General features: G+C 47.6%; 2 protein-coding genes across 2 annotated transcripts in view; one reads left to right on the forward strand and one right to left on the reverse strand.

Moving 5' to 3' along the window:
- Window positions 1-4460, forward strand: part of PARP1 (poly(ADP-ribose) polymerase 1) — a 47304-nt gene extending 42844 nt beyond the window's left edge. The window contains exons 19-23 of the mRNA XM_050757449.1: window positions 433-585; window positions 1515-1642; window positions 2426-2487; window positions 3459-3573; window positions 3919-4460. Coding sequence (XP_050613406.1) covers window positions 433-585; window positions 1515-1642; window positions 2426-2487; window positions 3459-3573; window positions 3919-4000 — 540 coding nt within the window. The 3' untranslated portion in view covers window positions 4001-4460. The remainder of the gene's footprint in view (window positions 1-432; window positions 586-1514; window positions 1643-2425; window positions 2488-3458; window positions 3574-3918) is intronic.
- COQ8A (coenzyme Q8A) overlaps window positions 1-25971 on the reverse strand; it is a 685974-nt gene that overhangs the window by 622985 nt on the left and 37018 nt on the right. The gene's annotated exons all lie outside the window — the stretch shown is intronic.

Here is a 25971-nt window from a genome sequence, read left to right on the forward strand (position 1 = left end):
CCATGTTGGCCAGGCTGGTCTTGAACTCCTGACCTCAGGTGATCTGCCTTCCTTGGCCTCCCAAAGTGCTGAGATTATAAAATTAGCATCTTATACAGTAGTTTGGGGATGGCTTTTTATTATGTTTTAAAGGACATTTCCCATCCCCAAACCTGGTCTCAGAACGTACAATTATCAGAGGTCTAAGATAAAGTTCCTCAAGTGCACATCTGCTGCACAGTAATACTAACTAGCAATGGCTGGGCTCTGCTGGGCCAGACCTTGACCTTCCATCCCAGCCTTGTGGAAAACATTTTCTGCATTGCAGCAGACCTTAAGTCTTCCAGCCTTAGGGACAGCCAGTCATTTCTCCTGTGTCCAGTCCTATCTTTCAATCAACCAGAGTAACAAATGGCTTCTTTTGTCCCTCCCTTTGTTTACTACTACAACCAGATCTTTAAGATAGAGCGTGAAGGTGAATGCCAGCGCTACAAGCCCTTTAAGCAGCTTCATAACCGAAGATTGCTGTGGCACGGGTCCAGGACCACCAACTTTGCCGGGATCCTGTCCCAGGGTCTTCGGATAGCCCCGCCTGAAGCACCTGTGGTATGTGCCTGGCCTAGTGAGGGGTGGGCAATACCTGTCTCTGCAGGTGTCTCCATAAAGAACTTTGAGTAAGAGGCCTAGTTGGCTTAGGGGGATTCTGCCAGACATCCTTTCTTTAGGCCTTCACCCTTTTATCCTCCTGACCCTGATCCTGTCAGGAGTTTCAAACACAGTTTCTGGAACAAAGGAGATAGAGCATCCAGGCCAGGGCCTGCTGCAAATGCTAATCGGGTGTGTTGATGAGCAAAGAACAGACACGTGGCTACAGGCCAAGCTGAGTCCAGGCCTACCTCTACCACTTCCCAGCCGGGCCACCTCTTGAGTGTCAGTGTCTTCAGCAGGAAAACGTAGTGATAAATAAGTAAGGCTTTACCCAGACACGAGGGGTCGTGATGCCACCTGCTGGATTCTAGATGGGTCCAGCTGGACAGGGCCTTCAAGCCTCTAGTTTCACAGTTGTAGAACGAGGAAGAGAGTGGTTTAAATGATGCTCTCTGGTGCTGTGCAGTAGTGTATAACGGGCAAATGGCCTACCCTTTGTGAACCTTGTGTTTCACTTACAAAAGGGAATAAAAATACCAGCCTGCGTTCCTTGGGTGTTGACAGGCACTAGTTTAAGTAACATTGATGAGCTCATTCCATCCTCACAGCAGCTCCATGAGATTATGTTCCCCACTTAAAAGAGGCAAGTAGAGTCCAGAAAGGTTACATAGCTTCTTGCAGCTCCTTGGCACCTGGCAGAGCTAGGATCTGAGCAGCCTGGCTTGTGAGCTAAAACTTTGGTGTTTCCTCAGCATGGGCATTGTGAGAATTAGAAGTGATGGATTGCAGCACTTAGCTGGGTGGCTTGCTCATGTTGGCACTCAGTGAACAGCTGCTCCTAATTTCCCATCAGAAGATTCTCAGCTGTCCCTTTTCCAACCTTCCAGACAGGCTACATGTTTGGTAAAGGGATCTATTTCGCTGACATGGTCTCCAAGAGTGCCAACTACTGCCATACGTCTCAGGGAGACCCAATAGGCTTAATCGTGTTGGGAGAAGTTGCCCTTGGAAACATGTGAGTAAACCTGGCTCTGGGACCGATGGCATTTCATGGGGACAGATGGAATGGGCTATAGGCAGAACTCCCTTTGGCTGGGAGAGTGGAAATTCCCCACTACAGTTACTGGACCTGCCAATTAGGACTCTTTTCTTGTAAATAACAGAATCCAATTCAAGTTAAGGGAACAAGGGAGATACAAGGATACTTCAGGAAATGCAAGGGCAGGAACGCAGCCAGGCCTCCAGAGCTGGCAGTGTCTTCTCTCCACGGACTGGGAAGCAGAGAGATTGAGTTGCACAAAGGATGATCCCCCATGGCCTCCTCCTCCACTCAGCAGTGTTTCAGTTTTCTTAGACCAACCCAAATAGAACTGGAATCTTAATCCCACTTCCAGATTCTCCACAGAGAAAGATCTGATTAGTCCAGCTTGATTTGGACATCCACCCTAGTCCTGTGAACTGTAACCAAAAGCACAGGGTCATGTAAACGGCCAGGGGTCTGGGGACTGTGGAATGTGGACGGAAACCCAGAGCTGCCGTTCACCACTCCATATAGGGCCTTTCCTTGAAAATGGCCCCATAGCAGTGATCGCTGGGCACAGACTATGTTCAGCCGCAACCGCAGCTTCAGGTTCTGGAGCAGTTCCAGAAACTCGGGAGGAAGCCTGAGCAGTTAAGATGGTCTGGGTTTTGTGGGCTTTTATCTCATCTCTATATCTGATCTTATTCTCCTAATCAAACTGTTGGTTTTGAGAGCACAGTGTGAAAGCCTCTTCTGAGCCCGTCCTCTTTTGAATAGGTATGAACTGAAGCACGCTTCACATATCAGCAAGTTACCCAAGGGGAAGCACAGTGTCAAAGGTAAAGTGTTTCCAAAGCTGCTGCTACAGCCCAAGGCACCCTGGACAGCACAGAACGGGGGGCTTGCTGTCCTGAGAAGGCTGCCTTATGGCTGGCTGTCAAACAGCTGGAGATTCATTTTATCCTTTTGGGGTGTGTGTGTGGTGGTTGTTGTTTGGGGGTGGTAGTGGTGGTTAATATGCTGCAGCTGACCGTGATTGGAGGTTCGTTTTATTTATTTTTGTAAAAAAAAAAAAAAAAAAAAAAAAAGGCAAGCTCTATAGCAGGAGGTTCATTTTTAAAAACAGTTCTCTCTCTGTGGCTGCAGCTGGTATCACAGATGCCCCAGGAGAATCTTGGTTGCAGGCACCAGTAACCAGGTGCATGGGTTTGGGCTTTAACCTAACTTGTAGCTACAGCATCTTGTAGCCTGCAGCATATGATTTAGAACTTCCCACTGCCTGGTTGAAGTGGCTGCTTTGGAATTCTGTTAAGCCAAAATGTGACCCTGTATGGAGGGTACTGCCACTGTTCTCATGAAACTCAGTGAAGGTTGATGCCCTGGAAACCTTGATTTATTGCCTTAGTTTTATATCTGAAGAAAGATAGAGCAGAGCATGTCTTTAAAATAAGCACATGAGACTGGGTGCGGTGGATCACCTGAGGTCAGGAGTTCGAGACCATCCTGGCCAACGTAGTGAAACCCTGTCTCTACTAAAATACAAAAAATTAGCTGGGTATGGTGGCAGGTGCCTGTAATCCCAGCTACTCAGGAGGCTGAGGCACGAGAATTGCTTGAATCCGGGAGGCGGAGGTTGCAGTGAGCTGAGATCATGCTGTTGCACTCCAGCCTGGGCGACAGAGTGAGACTCCATCTCAAAAAGGGAAAAAAAAAGGCCACATGGACTCAACATCAAATAGAGCTCATCTCCCTGGAACCTTTGCCACATCTGCTCTCATAGTTCATGTCACTTGTGACTTCTGTTTTTCAGGTTTGGGCAAAACTACCCCTGACCCTTCAGCTAGTATTAGTCTGGATGGTGTAGAGGTTCCTCTTGGGACCGGGATTTCATCTGGTGTGAATGACACCTGTCTACTATATAACGAGTATCCTTTCTTGAGTATGCTGTGTGAGCACAAAGGGATGTTCTCGAGCTACAGAGTCACTTACATGCTGTCAGATTACCCAGGGCAGAGAAGGATTAGAGGCTGTCCTGTAGTCTGTCCCATGGTGACTGTTTCCCTTCCGTGGTCCCTCCCTGTGCATAGCCTGGCTAACAAGGTATGAGCCTTCCCCCAGTTTCCAGAGGATGATCTCCTCTCCTCAGTCTGCCTGAAGAAGACTTAGAGTGACTTTCAGGCTGGCACTGAGCGTCCTGCCAGCCTGGGGGAGATGAGGCACATGTACCCTCTGTTGTATGACCGTTGGCTCCTTAACAAGCTTCCCCTCAGGTACATTGTCTACGATATTGCTCAGGTAAATCTGAAGTATCTGCTGAAACTGAAATTCAATTTTAAGACCTCCCTGTGGTAATTGGGAGAGGTGGCCGACTCCCACCCGGTGGCTCTGGTATGAATTCACCTGAAGCGCTTCTGCACCAACTCACCTGGCCAACTAAGTTGCGCATGGATAGTGCCTGTACTAAACCACCTCAGAAAGGATTTTACAGAAACGCGTTAAAGGTTTTCTCCAACTTTTCAAGTCCCTTGTTTTGTGTTGTGTTTGTGGGGAGGGGTTGTTTGGGGGTTGTTTTTGTTTTTTCTTGCCAGGTAGATAAAACTGACATAGAGAAAAGGCTGGAGAGAGATTCTGTTTGCATAGACTAGTCCTGTGGAAAAAACCAAGCTTCGTTAGAACGTCTGCCTTACTGGTTTCCCCAGGGAAGGAAAAATACGTTTCCACTCTCTTTTCTAAGTGTTCGTCTTTAGTTTCGATTTTGGAAAGATGTTAAGCATTTTATTTTTAGTTAAAAATAAAAACTAATTTCATACTATTTAGATTTTCTTTTTTATCTTGCACTTATTGTCCGCTTTTTATTTTGTTTGCCTCTTTGTGAGGGGTGTGGGAAGACCAAAGGAAGAAACGCTAACAATTTCTCATACTTAGAAACAAAAAGAGCTTTCCTTCTCTAGGAATACTTGAACATGGGAGCTCTTGAAATACGTAGTATTAAAAGTTTCATTTGAAATTCTTGACTTTCTTATGGGCACTTTTGTCTTCCAAATTAAAACTCTACCGCCAATATACTTATCCAAGGGCTAATAGTAATACTCGATTAAAAATGCAGATGCCTTCTCTATTTGTGTATTGCGTGTCTGCTCTCATTCTGACTACAGATACGGTTAATCTTCACAGTGCAAGGTCCCAAGAGACTTTGGGGGGATTGTTTCTACCCATATCTGTGAAACTCCAGAACGTGCCAGGCAACAAACAGCATTGCTCAATGGGAATGCCCCACCTAAGGGGCAGAAAAACAAGCACCAGGTATAGGAAGACACTTTTTTTTTTTTTTTTTTCCTCCAACTTATCAGATGCATTGTGGTGATCAACTCATCCTGCTCTCCGGAGGACTGCCTTTCATACACCACATTGCCTCATACAACTACTATACATTTGAGAATCATACTTAAAGTTTACATTTCAATTGCCTGAAAGCCAGGGCCAGTGTCTTATGTCACTTCTGACCTTTTACAGAAGGGGACAAGTGAGGTAGTAGCTCACACCTGTAATCCCAGTGCTTTGGGAGGCTGAGGTGGGAGGATCATTTGAGGCCAGGAGTTCAAGACCAGCACCTTTGACCTGGAGACTCTCTCTCCTGATTATCCAGCAATCCAGGCTCTGGGGCTCCTGGGCTTCTGAGTATTCTGCACTCTACCTTTTTTTTTTTTTTTTTTTTTTTTTTTTTTTTTTATCAGCACAGAGAAAGGCAATTACCCTCACAGTACCTGATTAAACAAAGTATTTTTAGGTTGGAGTGATTACTTAATGGGTTCCCTGTAATCAAAACTGGTTTCTTTTTTTAAGGAAGATTTCACATTTCTCAATCTATTTTCCTTTCAAAAGAGAGAAATTAGCATTTTATGTTTTAGTTTACACATTCTGCTTTTCTCTGTTCGCTTTTAAAAAATTCAAGTCCTGGCCAGGTGCAGTCGCTCATGCCTGTAATCCCAACACTTTGGGAGGCCAAGGTGGGCCGATCACGAGGTCAGGAGATGGAGACCGTCTTGGCCAACATGATGAAATTCCATCTCCACTAAAAATACAAAAATTAGCTGGACATGGTGTCCACCTGTAATCCCAGCTACACAGGAGGCTGAGACAGGAAAATCGTTTGAACCCAGGAGTCAGAGGTTGCAGTGAGCGGAGATCACGTGTGGTGACAGAGCAAGACTCCGACTCAAAAAAAAAAAAAAGAAAAAATTCAAGTCCTATCTCAGGGTAGCAGCTAAAATGTGAGAATTTAATTTAAAAATTAAAGCCAACCTTGCATAGAAACTCAGGGTGCTCCATGAGAGAAGCGAGAGGAACTGCCCTCTGCCCCTCCTGATGAGCTGCCTTCCTCCTGCCTTTGTGCCTGGAAGTGCCCTTGGCCAGCAGTAGTTGCCCAAGGCATTACTAGGCTGACATTTCAGAGCACACTGTTCCACGGCGGTGCATGCATACATCTATAAAAGATGCACTACGTACACAGTAGTGTTTTAGCCAATGTGCTAGCCAATGAATTCTGCATCGGTGGTTATCTCTTGGCTACACAAGAGATGGAGAACCATTCCTTCAGCATCCCAGAGCACTAAGGCAAAGCTGCTGTAGAATGATTTGCGGGGAACTTTGCCTTAGGGCAAACCTCAAGTACTGCTTTTAGGAATGAAATCTAATTGGTAGCCTTGCCCCTGGTGCGTGCATAGTATGTACTCAGCTTAACTGTTTACACCAAAAGCCTGGAAGTTGTGCTTTGTCCTTTGGCCTTCAGAAACCTTGTATCTTAACTGTTAAGATCTGCACATTGGGAATCATTCACCTCTGACCTGTTGGGCTGGTTTTATTCCACTCTATAAAGTACACCCAGGTGCCTTAGGAGTTCACATTTCTCAATGGTGTCATTGCCTTTCCCTTAAATTCTGTTTTGACTCCTTAGAGATTGGTGGTTGCTTTTTTTTGAGGCATAGTGTTTCCACCATTTCATAAGGCAGGGCCTTCCAAATTGAGTCTAATTTGGGGCCGTGGGGGTTTAGGGAGGTCTGGTACAGTGCTTAGCAGCATCCCACTGCCCCTCACTTCTGCCATTCAGCCTGGCATGGAAGGTTAGACGGCAGCTTCCCTTTGGCATGTGCCAAATATACCCATTTGTGTGGTTTAAGAGGTCAGTGTTGGTTTTCTGATTTCTCTTTACTTTTCCCTAGAGTGGGTCATCTAGGTTATAAGAAGATACATTTTAGAGACTTCAAAAGTAAAGAAAATGTGGCCTGTAAACATCTTCCTCCTCAGCGAAATTAACCCGTATGTGAAAAATGTTGCCTGCTGGACTAGGGAACAGTGCTGGTGATAGAGACAGCTGGTGTGTGTCCTGTGGGTCATGTGGACTCACAGCACTCAATGCCACCCACCACTGTGGCATTCTGTATAGCTTTGCTTCTGATCAGCGACCTCATTCTGCAGCAGAGTTCAGCGTCAGGCTTGCACTTAGGAATTAACTGGTTTTGCCACATGCCCCATCACCCAGAAATGGCCTAAATGAAGAGTAGAATGGCTCATGATGGTGCCAGTTGTGAGACAACATCCTGAAAGGATAGGGTTTGATCTTATGGATGCAGTAGAGTGTTGAAATCAGAGACCAACCTGGTGTCTCCCCCTAGCCAAAGCACATGGGTCTGGGAACCAGTCGGTGAAGTGGGAGTAGTTCCTCTTGCTGTTACCACATCTGATACCCCACTCACAGGGCTTGTGTTTGGAGGTCTTAGTCCATAAGGGAGAGATGCTTCTAGGGGACACAATTATGGTTTCATTGACTTAGAAGATGAGGCTACCACTTGGCTGTTTGGGGCTCCTCCTTGTACCACTGAAGCAATGTGCGGAGGTGGGGGGTGACCTTACTGGCAGGAGTGACTGATCCTCATTACCAAGGGGAAAGTGGGATGCTGCACAGGGAGACAAGCAGGACTATGTCTAGAGTCCAGTAGATTCTCACGAGGTCTTTAGTGCCACCATGTCCAGTGGTAAAGGCAAGGGGAAGTACAGCAACTAAAAACACTGCAACTCCAAAAAATGACAGCACTGTGGAAAATTCAGACCCTTTAGGAATGAAGGCTTGGGTCACTTTAGTCAACTGAGGTTCTGGCTGAGGGCAAAGGAAATAAGGAATGGGTACCAAAAGGAAAGTCACAGATGTCAACTATAGCTTCATGACCAATTATAGAAAAAAAAAGACCAAAGCAGCCAGTTAGAGGGGCAGAAACATTGCAGGTTTTGGATTTTGCTTTTTTGTTGTTTTTTTTGTTTTGTTTTTTTGTTTTTTTGGGGTTGAGACAGAGTTTCACTCTGTTGCCCAGGCCAAATTGGAGTACAGTGGTGCAATCTCGGCTCACCGCAACCTCCGTCTCCCCGGTTCAGGGAATTCTCCCGCCTCAGCCTCCCTAGTAGCTGAGATTACAGGCACGCTCCACCACGCCCGGCAAATTTTCATATTTTTAGTAGAAGTGGGATTTCACCATGTTGGCCAGGCTGGTCTCAGACTCTTGGCCTCAAGTGATCCGCCCACCTCAGCCTCTCAAAGTGCTGGAATTATAGGCATGAGCCACTCCGCCCAACCAAGACGCTGCAGTTTTAAGCCACAGAACAAGTCTAGCCAAAGTGTAGGGCTTCTGATGATGAGTTACAATGGCTCTACGTACACTCAAATTGAGTTCTTTCTTATAGGGTACCTATAAATGTGTACGTCACATTTGTACCGCTAAATGTCTTGCCCTTTAGTTCAATGGATTCTGGATTCTGAGGATACTCTTGGTCCTTTCCAGAGATGAAGTAAGGCAGGGGTCAGGGCCTACAGGAGGGAATGCCTATATTCTTGGGGTTGTCTGAGCCAGGGCTCATGCCTGTCTGGTGCTTTCAACCAAACCTCTTTCTCATGGACTCTGTAAAAGGAACAGGCCATTCTGAATCCGCCAGATCTTGTACCTCCCTCTTAGAATTGTCTTGAGAGTGTGTGTGCTGATTCCCCAGAAGGACTTCGTGTTGTTCCTGACCTCTAATAAGTGCTCCATAAATCTTAGCCATTGTTGCTAAAATCCCAGAGTGGTTTTGTTTAAGTCTGAATCCAAAAAGGAAGCTCCAGGTAAGAGGAGAAACTAGAGAACAAGACACAGACCATCCTGTGCTTTTTCTATGCTGTGAAACCATCACCATGACACTGGCCTTCCCTCTCAGTGTGGCCTCCCCTCAGTGTGGCCTCATCCGCCATGTCCCTGCCTGTGGTCCCCTTAACTGTGAAGTGTCCAGCCTCTCCGGCACTTACTCCCAGGCCCAGCTCCACTTCAGGCAGGCCTGCTGGGGCTCAGAATAGCCCAGCTGCTGTCTCAGCAGATGGCCAGGCTAATTTTAGCCATGTGATACCCAGGGACCAGGCTGGTCTTTTTAGATTTGAATAAGCCAGTGTACAACTTTGGTTTAGAGCCAATAACAAAGTTTGGAGTTGTGATCTCTGTGTCTGCCTAGCACTTTATAAGATTCCAGAAATACAATTTTAAAGGATTTGTTTCTGTGAACCAACAAGAACCCCAGCTGTGGAGCCAGCAGGCAGTCAAGCCAGCAGGGTGTTGATGGAGGGTGGTAAGAAGCAGATGGTGGCACCAACTCCTGCCTCTTCTCCCTGATGACAGGCGGGTGGCAGGGTCTCAGTATCCTGGGTGCACTGTGCTCTCACTGCTCCCCTGGCCAAAGTGAAAGAAGGCAGCAGCCAACTCAGCCTCCTGGAACATCCTCTGAACCACTCGTGGGTGGCAGGCTACATCTTCATGCTGTGGAACGACTGTGGTTGGGAAGAAATCAGCCAGATGCCAGCAAGAACCTACTTTGGCACTTTCATGTGCAGTCCCTCGTGCACCTAATGTGAAGCAGGCAGATGTGGAAACAGGCTCAGAGATGTAAGAGGTCCCAGCAGAGGCTGAGACAGCCAGGTTAACGTGTCTTTTCCATTGTGAGGTTTCTTCCTCATTCTTCATATGTGAAGACTGCCTTTCACCCCAGTTCTCCCAAAGAGTTCAGGGACAACACAAAGTGGCTTGGAGAAGTGGCCAGAGAAGACAGTAGAATGAGGAGACCAGACTAGTCATGCTTCCTAAACTGGGTCCATGAAGTCTTAAAAGATGGTTTGGGTGGTCTTCGGGGAATCTGTTTGTCAGTTGAGCTGCTTTCAGCTTAAAAAAAAATAAAAGGAAAGCCAAAGTAACTGTTTAAACAGTAAGGATATGTCATTCACTTTTCAAGAAGTGGGAGCCAGGCACTGTGGCTCACACTTGTAATCCCAACACTTTGGAAGGCCAAGGCAGGAGGATCGCCAGAGGCAAGGAGTTTAAGACCAGCCCAGCAACATAATGAAACCCTGTCTCTACAAAAATTGAAAAACTTAGCCAGGCATGGTGGCGTGTGCCTGTAGTCCCAGCTGCTAGGGAGGCTGTGGTGGGAGGATCGCAATCACTTGAGCCCGGAAGTTCTGGCCTGCAGTGAGCTGTGATCACATCGCTGCACCAGTCTGGGTGACAGAGCGAAACCTGACTCTAAAAAACGAACAAGGCCGGGTGTGGTGGCTCACGCCTGTAATCCCAGCACTTCAGGAGGCTGAAGTGGGAGGATCACCTGAGGTCAGAAGTTCGAGACCAGCCTGGCCAACATAATGAAACCCCGCCTCTACTAAAAATACAAAAATTTAGCCAGGCATGGTGGTACGCACCTGTAGTCCCAGCTACTTAAGAGGCTGAGGTGGGAGAATCGCTTGAACCCAGGAGGCAGAGATTCCAGTGAGCCACTGTGCTCCAGCCTGGGTGAGGCGACAGAGTGAGACTCTGTCTCAATTTTTTTTTTAATAAAAGTTTTTTTAAAATTGACCCTTGCAGGGTTGGTTAATTCTGCTTCTCTGTTTCTCTTGGCTTTTCTTTTCATGGTTGCCAGATGGCAATTGGACACCTAGCACCACCATCCATAGGCAGGAAAGGAGAGTTACCCCCTCATCCTTTTCCAGGGAGGAAAACTTTTCTCCATTGTTCCCAATAGTCCTCTCTTTTCATCTCATTGCCTAGGGGCTGGGGCACATGCCCGTGCCCCACAGCTGTCAGAAGGCTGGACACAGGCACGGTGCAGGCCATCAGCAAGGACAAAGGGAGTGAAGAATGTGGCCTGGGAGCATGTCATACCCTAGAAATTGTGCACAGAAGCTGAGACACAGGCACTCTTGTGGGTAGTGGGTCCATAAGCCCATCAGATTCTCAGCGGCCCATGAGCTCAAGGTCTTTAGAACTTCAGGTACAGATCATCACTGAGGCTCCCTCAGCTGCTTAACATTCTCTGATTTTGTGAAAAAAGATGTAAACCGTCACAGAAATAGAAACAGTTGCCCAGAATAGTTTAAGTGGCGGTACTTAGTGCTAATCTCACAGGCTCAGCCAGGCTTTGATGACACTGCGGAGGTCACTGTCAACCAAATTCTTCTTTTCCTCCCTAGCTTGTCTTTTTGCTGTGAACTCATGTTTTTGCCCAGGAGATGGTCCTGCTTTCCTTGACTGGGGCCACAATCTTTTGCCTGAGCAGTTACTGGATTCCAGTTATACTGGTGGCAATTCCATTCCCTCTTAGGATGGGCAGCCACAGTGGTGCCCAGGACACCAGGACCAGCCCCGAGGGCCTGTGATGACCTCAGATCTCCAGGGCAGGGTTAGCAACTCCCTAAGGGCAAGCCCAGTGAACTGCAGTGTGGTCTTCTTGGGCATCTCCCGCATTGGTCCCCGGGGCAGGGATCATCTCCAGGCAGGCCCTGGCTTGTGACAGCACTGATGAAATGCATGAGACCTCTGATAAACTAATGGACACTCAACAAAACACGTCTTAACTACCTTATGTTGAACAAACACAACGTGTGAACAAACCATTTATTTTTCTCCCACTGGTCCTTTAAAATTGTTCAAGGAGTCACCTTCCCCTGCCACTGGAAGAAAATTCTGCAGGCCTTCCCTTCTGTAAAAGACAGTTTCCCCTGGTGACTCCCAGATTCAGACAGTTCCAGCTCAGTAACTGGGATGTCTAGTCCATGGTAACAATCAAGTCTCAACTTGATTTAGCATTAACGTTTCTCTCTCCCTGGGCTGGAGGCCTGCGGTAGGAAAGGAAAGAAGTTGCTTTCTCCTCCATTTCTCAGCCTCTCCTCTTCTCGTCCTACTTTCTAGGCAGTTTCAGGGAAGGTGAAGGGAGGGAGCCGCTGGGGGATAGGAAAGGACTTCCCTGCACTAGCACCCAGTTAATTTAGCTCTGGCAGGCATGTGTCACTGGCTCTTCCTTAGGGTACGTTCATCAGCTTTTCAGGGGGTCCCTGCTGGGTCTCTCAGAGGGCATTCCCTTAAACCAGGCAGGTGCCTGTTACAGTAGCCCCCTGTGCAGTTCTTAGTGATTAGTCACTCCAGCTCCCTGCTGCTGGGCTCTCCATTGGACAAGACCCTGCTGTCTCCCACTGGACTCCCACACCTGATCCACAGGACTCACTCACACATCCCTGGCCCTGACCATCTCCGGGAGCTTAGGCAATCCCCCACGCAGCTCTCCAGTTGCTCCCTGAAAAGCAGTTAGTCCTGTGTCTCCCAGAAGAGGGGACTGACCCCGGACCACCACACCTGCAGCTGAGGAATTACCAGTAAACTCCAAGGAGACAATCACTCCCTTCCACTCTTGGCCTAGGATAGCCTTAGCAAATGCTCCCTCCCTTTCCACACTCTGGGCCCTTTTATATCCCCCACCTAGCTGAAGCTCCCAAAAATCATGGCGCTCTTCGCAGACCGTTTCCTTTTCACATATTTTATCTTGAAGTCTCCATTAAAACTGCGATTTTTTTTTTTTTTTTTTTTTTTTTTTTTTTTGAGACAGGGTCTTTCTCTGTTGCCCAGGCTGCAGTGCAGTGGTACAAAGTTGGCTCACTGCAGCCTTGATCTCCAGGACTCAAGTGATCCTGCTGCCTCAGCCTCCCCAGTAGCTGGGACTACAGGCACATGCCACCATACCTGGCTAATTTTTATTTTTATTGTTTGTAGACATGGGGTCTGACTATGTTGACCAGCTGGTTGTGAACTCCTGGATTCAAGCACTCCTCCTCCTCAGCCTCCCAAAGTTTTGGGATTACAGGTGTAGCCACTGTGCCTGGCCACAACTTTGATTTTAACATTCTGTTGCACATTTTTTAATTTGATCCTCACACCAACCCCATGAGGGACATTATGATTGAGTCTACATATGGGAACCTCAGGCACAGCGGGACTAACCTGCCCAAGGTCACACAGATGACTGTTTAGATGGGCCTTTCCTTGCCTGGCCTCTACACAAATCCTGCTTATGGAGTGATCCAAGTGACAACTCCCTTCACATAACCCAAAGCCAGCAGTCAATACGCTCGGCAATTTGTACAAAGAAAAAATTGTTGCACCTCCAGGGACTCTTTTCGGGGGTGATGGAAATGTGCGTGTCGATTATGATGTCAAATCCCTTTAGTTGCACACTTTAGTTTACTGAAGATAAATTACACCTTAATAAATAAAAGTTGACTTTAAATGCCATTCAAAAAACAACATCAACTCCTGCCCTTCAGTGGTAAAAAAATTAGAGCTAAGATGTCATAGGTGGACCAAGTTAGACTCTGCACAGTGAGTTGGTAGAAGTCATCAAAGGGAAGAGGGGAGCCCAGCAGCTCTCCAGAGGCCATGTCCCTCGCACCTCAGAAGAGAGAAGATAGGACTTCCTGCTTCCACTTCCTGTTTCCCACAGACCTGATCCTCTGCTTCTTTTGGATACCCAGAGCCTTCGTCACTTTCTCATAAAGTTTCCTCTTGAGTCAGTCCAGCTGGGGGCCTTCTCCATCCAAGAGCCTTGACAGTGTGTGCAGCATGCGGGGGACAGGAGGGGTCTCATTATTTTTCCCACGCTGTTCTCTCCTGGACTCAAGGGATCCTCCCGCCTCAGCCTTCCAAAGTGCTGTGAGCCACCATGTCCAGCCCTCGTTCTATTTTTTTTTTTTTTTTTTTTTTTTTTTTTTGAGACAGAGTCTCACCCTGTTCCCTAGGCTGGAGTGCAGTGGCACGATCTTGGCTCACTGCAACCTCCACCTCCCAGGTTCAAGCGATTCTCCTGCCTCAGCCTCCTGAGTAGCTGGGATTACAGGTGCTTGCCACCACTCCCAGCTAATTTTTGTATTTTTGGTAGAGACAGGGTTTCACCATGTTGGCCAGGCTGATCTCAAATTCCTGACCTCAGGTGATCTGCCCGCTTCGGCCTCCCAAAGTGCTGGGATTACAGGCGTGAGCCACTGCGCCCGGCCCCTCGTTCTATTGTAAACCTTTCAACTACTGCACTTGCTTATCACACTATATGTACATATATTAATTTGATAAAATATGGAGATTAGGCAAGGCGCCGTGGCTCATGCCTGTAATCCCAGCAGGAGTTCAAGACCAGCCTGGCCAACATGGTGAAACCCCATCTCCACCAAAAAAATACAAAAATTGGCCAGGCACATCATTGCCTGATGCGTGATGTAATTTTGTGAGAAAAAAATTAAAACATGCATTTTAGAAAAAAGGATTGAGAAGAAAACCCCAAAATGGGAAAGTAGCAGCCTGTATGTGGTAAACATAAGAGTAATTTTTATCTTTGGGGTTTTTCACATTTTTTCACAATAAGCCTGTACAATCAGATAATAAAAACTGTCAATCTTTAAATAGGATTGGAAAGTCTCTGTTTTCCTGTCACACTCTCATTACCCCTACTGTTTACCACAGATAAGCACTGGGCCTGGGTTTCCCAAGTCCCTTCACTTTCCCCTTGTTAACTGTGGTGCCCTCAGCCCAGGACGGAAGGCACTGTGGCTGGGGACGTGGGCACCTGGGGGTGGCTTCTGCTGGTGCCTCCTCTCCACAGCAAGCATCTCCTGGTTCCTCCGGCTCTGTAGCACTGGCCAGATCGAGGTTGCCAAGCTCGTTGCCATTGCTGGTTACCTCCAAGAAGCTCCTGGCCTTTACTCCCAGAACACACACCTGAAAGACTGCTGCTGGCCTCCGTTTCTAAGGAAACTTTCTTCCTCAGGCCTCATCCCCTGGAGGAGCATAATTACCCGCTGGAGAGAAACAAAGCGGCACTCATTTTTCTGCTTGAATCACTTCCAAAGGGCTTATTGTGATTTCTGACTGGGACGTGGGTTTTGTGGAGAAGTTCCCCTTGGCCAAAGGTAGGCTCTGAGGTGAGGAAACCAGGAAACCTGCCGGCTGATTGAAGATAAGGGAGCAGTGGCCTGTGGAGCAGGGCTCCCCATAAGAACGCTGTACAGTTCTGGCACCTCAGGAACTTGCCCACGTTTGCTGATTGCTAACAGCTGCCTGCTCCCCTGTAACAACAGGCAGGAAAACTCTAGAGTTGTAAAACGGTCTGTTTATTTGCCTTTAGTAGCTGCAAGAAGGGGAAGCAGGGGAGTCTGGGCCCCATGCTGCAGCCCTGGAGGGGAGGCCTGGGTCAGGGCCTCCCTCAGAGGAGAGGAGGAGGCAGGATGGGCCTAAGGAGTGCAAAGTTCAGGGTGGAGTTCCCAGCACAACCCCACACCCTCAGTGAACTCCGAGAAGGCTTCTTCAGAACCCAGGATCTCGCCAGGTACAGTGGCTCAGGCCTGAATCGCAACACTGGAAGGCCGAGGCGGGAAGATGGCTCGAGGCCAAGAATTTGAGGCCAGCCTGGGTAACACAGCGAGACCCTGTCTCTACAAAAACAAACAAACAAACAAAAAATTTGAAAAGTTAGCCGGAGGCCGGGCACAGAGACTCACTTCTGTAATCCTAGCACTTTGGGAGGCCAAGGCAGGGGATCACTTGAGATCAGGAGTTTAAGACCAGCCTGCACAACATAAGGAAACCCTGTCTACTAAAAATACCAAAAATTAGCTGGGCGTAGTGGCGAGCACCTGTAATCCCAGCTACTTGGGAGGCTGAGGCACGAGAATCACTTGAACCCGGGAGGCAGAGGTTGCAGTTAGCTGAGATCGCGCCACTGCACTCCAGCCTGGGCCACAGAGCGAGACTCCATCTCAAAAAACAAAAAAATTAGCCGGGCATGATGGGATAGGCTTGTAAGTCCCAGCTACTTGGGAGGCAGAGGCGGGAGAATTGCTTGAGCCCAGGAGGTCAAGTCTGCAGTGAGCAGTGTTTGCACCACTGCCTGGGTGACAGCCAGACCCTAACTGATAAATAAACCTCGGGACCTTCCTGTTTCGGGTCCCATTTTGGGTCCCGTTTGTGCAATGAACCCACCTGGCTATGCTGTGCTCCGTCCTCTCTTTCACTCTCGGGTGATAAATGGGGCCGGCAGCGGGTGAGCTTAGGGCACGAGGACACACACAGGTTTCGTTGCCCGTGTGTGAGGGACCCACAGGTCGTATCTGCTTCCTGAGGAGTAGGCTCATTGTTCCTCTTCCACAGTGCCTTCACGCCACAAGCACTGTCCTCTCCCATCCTGAGAGGCCCCGGGAAGGGAGGGCCCCCCACCACCCCGACACACAGACGCCATTTGGTCAGCATCTCTCAGTAACACTCGGACTTCTAAGGCAAGGGACGGCGGTGCCTGAGCCTTACTGTTCTCTTCACAGCCCCTGCTTGTTCCAAAGGTGATCAAAGGGGTGGCAGGAAGTAAAACTGGCAGCATTTCTAGGCCAGGAAAAACACCTGGGCGCTGTTTTTAAAAACCCTCTGCTCCATTGGTATTTTTCCCCAAGTGCTCAACTGAGATCCCCTGACGCTTCAAGGGCGGGTCACCAAATAGTCTATTACTGTCTCCCTTCTTTGATGCATCAAAGCGCTGGATTGACGAAGCCACTTTACACCCAGAAGCCTATAAGCATCTCCTTCTCCATTTTGAAAACAGAAAATCACTACCAAGAAAGGATTCTCTAGAAAATCTTGAGAACTAAGTTAAAAAATCAAATGGACGCTGCTTTCTTTTTCCAAGAACCCTCTTAGGACCACCATTCCGGGGGAATATTGCTCATGATTAATGGAAAGCAAATAAATGAATGGACTGAAATTAAATAAATCAGCCATGACATCCATGAATCTGTGCATCGCTGAACCTGGCTGTACCTCATTCCTCTGACCAGACAGTAAGAACTACCTTTACTTGCAACATTGTCAGTCCTATTTGTATTAAGTCTAACAGGTAGGGGGGAGGGGGTGTCTTGAATCCTTGAATCCTTAGCTAATCTTTCTCTTGAAGTGGAGTCTCAAGGTTCATGCGTAAATGTCAGCCCCTCAGTCCTGCTTTGGAATGAAATACAGTGACACAGAAAGTTGCAAGGACCTTGGCAGGAAAGCCCAGGAGGAGGAGGAAAGGAAGGGTATAATGTGAACACACGGGCTGGGGATAGAATCCTGAAGGTTTTGCTGCTTGTTAGTTTTTAACCTGTCCTTGAAGATGTCTTGATTGGAAGTTACTAGATTTTATCTGATAGAGCTGGAAGGAATCTTGGGGTATTTAATTTAGGGATTCCATGGGCAGGCTCTGGAATCTGTGACATTGAACTTAATGTGTAGAATTGTGTTGTGGATAGGCTTGCTGGTTTTCAAATGTCCACAAATTCTTTGATGATTCCCTCCTCAAATGGTGGAAGCCAAAGGAGAGGGGTTGAAAAACAAAACAAAAACAAAAAAACTGGTGGAAGCCAGGTCCTCTCCCTTCAGTGAAGACTGTACTCAGTAACTTGCTTCTAACAAACTCATCATGAAAGGCTTCCTTGTTGCCCTCTTTCTTTTTATTAATATATACATATTGTTTTGGTAGAGACAGGTATCTCACTATTTTCCCTGGGCTGGTCTTGAACTCCCGACCTAGGCAATCTGCCCTCCTTAGGCTACCAAAGTGCTAGGATTATAGGCGTGAGCCACCACGCCCCCTGGCCCTTGCCCTCTTTCTTTCTTTTTTTTTTTTTTTTTGAGATGGAGTTTCGCTCTCATCACCCAGGCTGAAGTGCAATGGCGCAATCTCAGCTCACTGCAACCTCCGTCTCTTGGGTTCAAGTGATTCTCCAACCTCAGCCTCTCCAGTAGCTGGGACTACAGGCATGCACCACCACATCCAGATAATTTTTGTATTTTTAGTAGAGACAGGGTTTCGCCATGTTGGCCAGGCTGGTCTCAAACTCCTGACCTCAGGTGATCTGCCCACTTCGGCCTCCCAAAGTGTTGGGATTACAGGCGTGAGCCACCGCACCCGGCCCCCTTGCCCTATTTCTTAGCTGACTTGCTCAGGGGAAAGCCAGCTGCCATGTTAGGAGCACACCAACAGCCCTTACCCACCGTGTGAGTGAGCCTTCTCAGAAGGGGACCCTGCAGCCCTATTTGAGCCTTTGGATCAGGGTGCCCTATTGACATCTGGGGCTGGATAATTTTTGTTGTGGGGAGTTATGCTGTGTGCTGTAGGAGCTATCACAGCATCCCTGGCCCCCATCCACTAGATGCCAATAGCATACTCCCCCAACTTAGTGACCGTAAAAAATGTTTCCAGATGTTGACAAATGTCCCCTGAGGGGCAAAATCACCCCCCCACCCCAGCTGACAGCTGCTGTGTTAGATAACTGCAACCCTGGTGGACATTCACTTCAATCTCATGAGCCAGGATAACCCACCTAAGCTGCATCCAAATTCCTGACGCACAGAAGCTGTGAGATAAGAAACTACTATGTTCTTGGGGTGATTTATTATGCAGCAATAAATTATCAATTCAATGAGTATGTGAATTTTTCAGAGGAAAAGAAGGGTCCTCACCCTTCTTTTTCCTTTTTTGTTTTGTTGTTTTTTTTTTGAGACGGAGCTCACTGTGTCACCCACGCTGGAGTGCAGTGGTGCAATCTTGGCTCACTGCAACCTCAGCCTCCCGGGTTCAAGCAATGCTCATGCCTCTCAGCCTTCTGAGTAGCTGGGACTACAGTCGTGTGCCACCACACCCAGCTAATTTTTTGTATTTTCAGTAGAGACGGGGTTTCACTGTGTTGGCCAGGCTGGTCTTAACCTCCAGGCCTCAAGTGATCCACCCGCCTTGGCCTCCCAAAGTGCTGGGATTACAGGCGTGAGCCACCACATCCAGCCGGGACTTTACCTTTCTTTGGGGTCTTAGGGGTAAGAACCCCGGATATAGGCCAGCCTTCTAGCCAATGTGTGACCCCTTTGCATGGCTTCCTTGAGTGTTGGTCAAACCAACACTGCTTGAATAATTCTAACAATCATACCTTATAAGGTCAGTTATAATTGACTAATTCTAATAATCATACCTTATAAGGCTCAGTGTATTGTTAAACAGAAAATTTTATTTTATTTTATTTTTGAGACAAAGTCTCACACTTGTCCCCCAAGCTGGAGTGCAATGGCACAATCTCGGCTCACTGCAACCTCTGCCTCCCAGGTTCAAGTGATTCTCCTGCCTCAGCCTCCTAAGTAGCTGGGATTACAGGTGCCTGCCACCACACCCAGCTAATTTTTATATTTTTAGTAGAGATGGGGTTTCACCATGTTGACCAGGCTGGTCTTGAACTGACCTCAGGTGATCCGCCTGCCTCAGCCTCCCAAAGTGCTGGGATTACAGGAATGAGCCACCGCGCCTGGCAAGAAAAATTTATTTTATGTGGAGACCAAATCTACTACCTCAGCTCCCATCTGCGTGGCAGGTGACCTGTGTTTTTTTCAAATTTCTTTCCCAGCTCCCCAGTCCCTCTCAAGACTTAGCTTTTCTATGCCTCACTTTTTTTTTTTTTTTTTTTTTTTGAGATGGAGTCTTGCTCTGTTGCCCAGGCTGGAGTGCAGTGGCATGGCCTCGGCTCACTACAACCTCCTCCTCCCGGGTTCAAGCAATTCCCCTGCTTCAGCTTCCCAAGTAGCTGGGACTACATGTGTGCACAACCACGCCTAGCTAGTTTTTGTAGTTTTAGTAGAGATAAGGTTTCACCATGTTGGCCAGGCTGATCTTGAACTCCTGGCCTCAGGTGATACCCCGACCTCGGCCTCCCAAAGTGCTAGGATTACAGGCTTCAGCCACCATGCCGGCCCCTTGCTTTTTTAAAAAAAACCCGTGATATGGGTGAACTAATTCTTGCTACTCTGAAAGTATTAGCTGGCAAAAGATAGAGCATATTCTGTTTAGCACTTCTGGAAATAGGAGCATTAGGCAAATCAGTTCTGAGTAGTCCCTGCTGGTGCAGGCCTCTGCTGGTGTTCTGGGCATTAGTCACTGCCAATTGCTCGTCCTTTCTCTCCAAGTCTCCTGAGGTCATGGACATGCTTTGTATTAGTCTGTTTTCACACTGTTGATAAAGGAATACTCGAGACTGGGAAGAAAAAGAGGTTTAATTGGACTTACAGTTCCACATGGCTGGGGAGGCCTCAGAATCATGACGGGAGGCAAAAGACACTTCTTACATGGCAGTGGCAAGAGAAAATGAGGCAGATGCAAAGTAGAAACCCCTGATAAAACCATCAGATCTTGTGAGATTTATTCACTATCACAAGAACAGTACGGAGGAAATTCCCCCAAGATTCAAATGATCTCCTACCAGGTACCTCCCACAACATGTGGGAATTATGGGAGTACAATTCAAGTTAAGATTTGGGTGGGGACACAGAGTCAAACCATATCATACTTGAAGCCATAATTCTTCCTGTCAGTTCTCTTGAGGGGCGGTGACATCTCTATTTCCTTCATGCAGTCAGAGGACTCTCACAATCCTCACTGACCTGTCTATCTCTCTTTTTGGACTGTTGCCTTGCAAGCCCCTTCAGTCTCTGTTAAAATCCAACATATTTTCCCTTAGCTTCTCTGAAATAGTTGCAGCCCTATTACTTCTACAGCCAGGCTTCGCGGGTCAGAACTACTTGCCAGAGACAAAATAAATGCAAAAAGAAGCTAGAGAGCCACAGAACTCACTCAACCAGGCAGAATGCATAGGAGACTCATTGGCTGAGAGCTGTGCCTTCGCCGCACTTGCTTAGGCTCAATGGCTCTGGGTGGGAAGCACCACCAGCTCTCCTTGGCTGAGATGCATCCATGCTCAGTACTCTCAGAGCAGGGAAAAGAAAGACTTTTAACAAATACTGTGAAGAGTTTTGGTTTTCGTTTTTTTTAACATTTAAAGTTTTAAAAATTATTTTATTTTTTAAGACTGTGGCCGGGTGCAGTGGCTCACGCCTGCAATCCCAGCACTTTGGGAGGCTGAGGTGGGTGGATCACCTGAGGTCAGGAGTTCGAGACCAGCCTGACCAACATGGCGAAACCCCACCTCTACCAAAAATACAAAAGTTAGCCAGGCATGGTGATGTGCACCTGTAATCCCAGCTACTCAGGAGGCTAAGGCAGGAGAATTGCTTGAACCCGGGAGGCAGAGGTTGCAGCGAGCTGAGATCACACCACTGTACTGCAACCTGAGTGACAGAGTGAGACCCTGTCTCAAAAACACAAAAAACCTTCTAATGAATTAGTGCTGTGCAGGATGTCATTACATAAAGATATGCAAGACTGGGCATAGTGGCTCCTACCTATAATCCCAGCACTGTGAGAGGCCAAGGCAGAAGGATCACTTGAGCCCAGGAGTTCAAGACCAGCCTGGGCAACACCGTGGGAGACCCCATCTCTACAAAACAAAACAAAAAAAAAGTTAAAACATCATCCAGGTGTGGTGGTGAGCACCTGTAGTCCCAGCTGCTCAAAAGGCTGAGATGGGAGGATCTCTTGCAACCAGGAAGTCGAGGCTACAAGGAGCTATGATCACCCCACTACATCACTGCACTTCAGCCTGGGCGACAGAGTGAGAACTTGTCTTCTAAAATATATATGTGTATATAATTACTCTTCTAGTTAGAAAATTGGCTAAAAAAATTAAAAGCATTTGTATCCTGAAAAAACGCAACGTGTAATCTAACAATATAACTTTCAGATGCCTTCTACTGTCTATGACTACCCCTAGGATGGATCTTAAACTATCAAAAGCAGTCAGTATGTTTACTTCTTGTTTCCCTGGTTCAGATGATGAGGTCTTTTTTTTTTTTTGAGCTGGAGTCTTGCTCTGTCCCCCAGGCTGGAGTGCAGTGGCATGATCTCGGCTCACTGCAAGCTCTGCCTCCTGGGTTCACACCATTCTCCCGCCTCAGCCTCCCGAGTAGCTGGGACTACAGGCGCCCGCCACCATGCCCAGGTAATTTTTTTGTGCTTTTTAGTAGAGATGAGGTTTCACCGTGTTAGCCAGGATGGTCTTGATCTCCTGACCTCGTGATCCGCCCGCCTCAGCCTCCCAAAGTGCTGGGATTACAGGCGTGAGTCACTGCACCTGGCCAAGAGATGATGAGGTCTTGACAGGCAGGACCTGTGTCCTGTTTATCTTTGGATGCTTTTGGCTTCCTTGCACAGCTGAGTTTGCACACTGCATGAGGATGCCTAGTCAAAGGAGCGAATGAGGGCTGAAATCCAGCCTTTTCTTCCCTAGTCAAGCCCCGTGCCTTGGGGTTGTGTTTGCCTGGAGGCAGTATACTTTTTCTATTTTATTTGACCTATATAACTTCTTCTAATTTCCTAACAGTGTCCTTTGATTTCTCATCTCCTAAACATTGTAGAAGCCCAAAAATTACTGAAAAAGGAAAGGATTCAATGAAAAAATGAATGAAGCATACTTTACTTTTGATAAAGATGCATGAGAGAGGCAGACACTATTTTTCATCAGTCCCAGCAATCATTTCTCTCCTTCCTGGCCCCATTTCTTTCCTGATATTTACTCCTCACCCCTCTCAACTCAGTAAATCCTGAGGAATCTAAGCCAATGACTCTCAACCTTGGCTATACATTAGAATCACCTGGGGAGATTTTTTAAACTCCTCTATCCAGGCACATCCCAAACCAATTGTATTAGTCCATTTTCACGCTGCTGATAAAGACATACCCAAGACCAGGCAATTTACAAAAGAAAGAGTTTCAATTGGACTTACAGTTCCATGTGGTTGGGGAAGGCAAGGAGGAGCAAGTCATGTCTTATATGTATGGTAGCAGGCCGAGAGAGCTTCTGCAGGAAACTTCCCCCTTATAAAAACCATCAGATCTCATGAGACTTACTATCAGCAGAGCAGCACAGGAAAGATTTGCCCCCATGATTCAATTACCTCCCACCAGGTTCCTCTCACAACACGTGGGAATTCATTATGAGATTTGGCGGGGGACACAGCCAAACCATATCATTCTGCCCTGGCCCCTCCCAAATCTCATCTCCTCACATTTCAAAATCAATCATGCCTTCCCAACAGTCCTCCAAAATCTTTTTTTTTTTTTTTTTGAGATGGAGTCTTGCACTGTCACCCAGGCTGGAGTGAATGGCCTGATCTCGGCTCACTGTAACAATTGCTTCTGGGTTCAAGCAATTCTTTTGCCTTGGCCTCCTGAGTAGCTGGGATTATAGGTGCCCGACACCCCACCTGGCTAATTTTTGTATTTTTCATAGAGACAGGGATTCAGTATGTTGGCCAGGCTGGTCTCAAACTCCTGACCTCATGATCCACCCACCTCAGCCTCCCAAAGTGCTGGGATTACAGGCATGAGCCACCGCCCCCAGGGCAGTCAAATCTTAAAGCTCTAAAATGATCTCCTTTGACTCCAGGTCTCACATCCAGGTCACGCTGATGCAGGAGGTAGGTCCCTTTGGTCTTGGGCAGCTCTGCCCCTGTGGCTTTGCAGGGTATAGCCCCCCTCCTGGCTGCTTTCACATGCTGGTGTTGACCATCTGTGGCTTTTCCAAGCACATGGTGCAAGCCGTAGATACACCATTCTGTGGTCTGAAGAATGGTATCAGTCTTCTAACAGATCCACTAGGCAGTGCCCCAGTAGGCACTCTGTGTGGGGGCTCCGACCCCACATTTCCCTTTCACACTGACCTAGCAGAGGTTCTTTCTCCATGAGCACCCTGACCCTGCAGCAAACTTCTGCCTGGGCATCCAGCCGTTTCCATACATCCTCTGAAATCTAGGTGGAGTTTCCCAAACCTCAGTTCTTGACTTATGTGCACCCACTGGCTCAACACCACATGGAAACTGCCAAAGCTTGGGGCTTCCACCCTCTGAAGTAACAGCCCAAGCTGTACCTTGGCCCCTTTTAGCCATGGCTAAAGCAGCTGGAATGCAGGACACCAAGTCCCTAGGCTGCACACAACATGGGGACCTTGGGCCCAACCCACGAAACCATTTTTTCCTCCTAGGTCTCTAGGCCTGTGATGGGAGGGGCTGCTGTGAAGACCTCTGACATGCCTTGGGGCCATTTTCCCCATTGTCTTGCAGGTTAACATTCGGCTCCTCGTTACTTTTGCAAATTTCTATAGCCAACTTGAATTTCTCCTCAGAAAATGGGATTTTCATCCCAGCACTTTGGGAGGCCGAGATGGGCGGATCACAAGGTCAGGAGATCGAGACCATCCTGGCTAACCCGGTGAAACCCCGTCTCTACTAAAAATACAAGAAAATTAGCCGGGTGAGGTGGCGGACGCCTGTAGTCCCAGCTACTTGGGAGGCTGAGGCAGGAGAATGGCGTGAAACTGGCGGGGCGGAGCTTGCAGTGAGCCGAGATCGCGCGCCACTGCACTCCAGCCTGGGGCACAGCAAGACTCCGTCTCAAAAAAAAAAAAAAGAAAATGGGATTTTCTTTTCTATCACATTGGCAGGCTGCAAATTTTCTGAACTTTTATGCTGTGCTTCCCCTATAAAACTGGATGCCTTTAACAGCACCCACATCACCTCTTGAATGCTTTGCTGCTTAGAATGCTTTCTTCCACCAGCTACCCTAAATCATCTCTCTCAAGTTCAAAGTCCCACAAATCTCTAGGGCAGGGGCAAAATGCTGCCAGCCTCTTTGCTAAAACATAACAAGAGTCAACTTTGTTCCAGTCCCCAGCAAATTCTTCATCTTCATCTGAGACCACCTCAGCCTAGATTTAATTGTCCTTATCATTACTGGTATTTTGGTCAAAGTCATTCAACAAGTCTAAACTAAAGGGAGTTCTAAACTTTCCCACATTTTCCTGTCTTCTGAGCCCTCCAACTGTTCCAGCCTCTGCCTGTTGCCCATTTCCAAAGTCACTTCCACATTTTCAGATATCTTTTCAGCAGCACCCCACTCTACGGGTGCCAATTTACTGTATTAATCCATGTTCATGCTGCTGATAAAGACATACTCAAGACTGGACAATTTACAAAAGTAAGAGTTTAATTGGACTTAGAGTTCCATGTGGCTGGGGAAGCCTCACAATCATGGTGGAAGGCAAGGAAGAGCAAGTCACATCTTACATGGATGGCAGTAAGCAAAGAGAGAGCTTGTGCAGAGAAACTCCCATCTTCAAAACCATCAGACCTCGTGAGACTTATTCACTATTACGAGAACAGCATGGGAAAGACCTGCCCCGATGATTCAGTTACCTCCCACTAAGCTCCTCCCACAACATGTGGGAATTCAAGATTTGAGTGGGGACACAGCCAGACCATATCCCAATGAAAATGGATGATGGGGGCATGGACACTCAGGCATCAGTCGTTTTTAAAACTACACAGATGATTCCACATACACCTGGCACTTGGTTGCTAACTTGACACCTCTGGTCTAAGTCAATCGTGGTTGTCCCATTGCCCTTACTAGTGCATGAGTTAAAAAAGTGAATGTGGCCAGGTGTGGTGGCTCATCATGCCTGTAATCCCAGCACTTTGGAAGGCTGTGGCAGGGGAATTACTTGAGCCCAGGCATTCAAAACAAGCCTGAGCAATCTAGTGAGACCTTGTCTCTACCAAAAAAAAAAAAAAAAAATTAAAAATTAGCCAAGCATGGTGGCATGTGCCTGTGACCCCAGCTACTCGGGAGGCTGAGGTGGGAGGATTGCTGGAGCCCAGGAGGTCTAGGCTCCAGTGAGTTGAGATGGTACAATAAGGGCATGCCGATGTCAGGATTCCTAGATGTGTCATAACCATTGGTGCCCTGAGAAGAGCTTTCCCAAGGACAAGCTGATGTGCTGGGGGAAGGGAGAGTAAGGAGAGAATACCCCTAGGTCCCTGGTAACCTCCCCAAACTGCACATCCACCAACCTGAAGATGTCCTCCTCCAGGATTCTCATTACCTGAAACCAAATCCATTCAAGTGAGGGGATTCTGTTATTTACAACAAAAGGTATAACTGATACAGTGAAGAATTCTCAATACGTAAAGGTCTTTAGAAAGACTTCCCAGCTG

This window comes from Macaca thibetana, chromosome 1 (genome assembly GCF_024542745.1).
Source record: "Macaca thibetana thibetana isolate TM-01 chromosome 1, ASM2454274v1, whole genome shotgun sequence".
In the NCBI taxonomy this organism is placed as follows: domain Eukaryota; kingdom Metazoa; phylum Chordata; class Mammalia; order Primates; family Cercopithecidae; genus Macaca; species Macaca thibetana.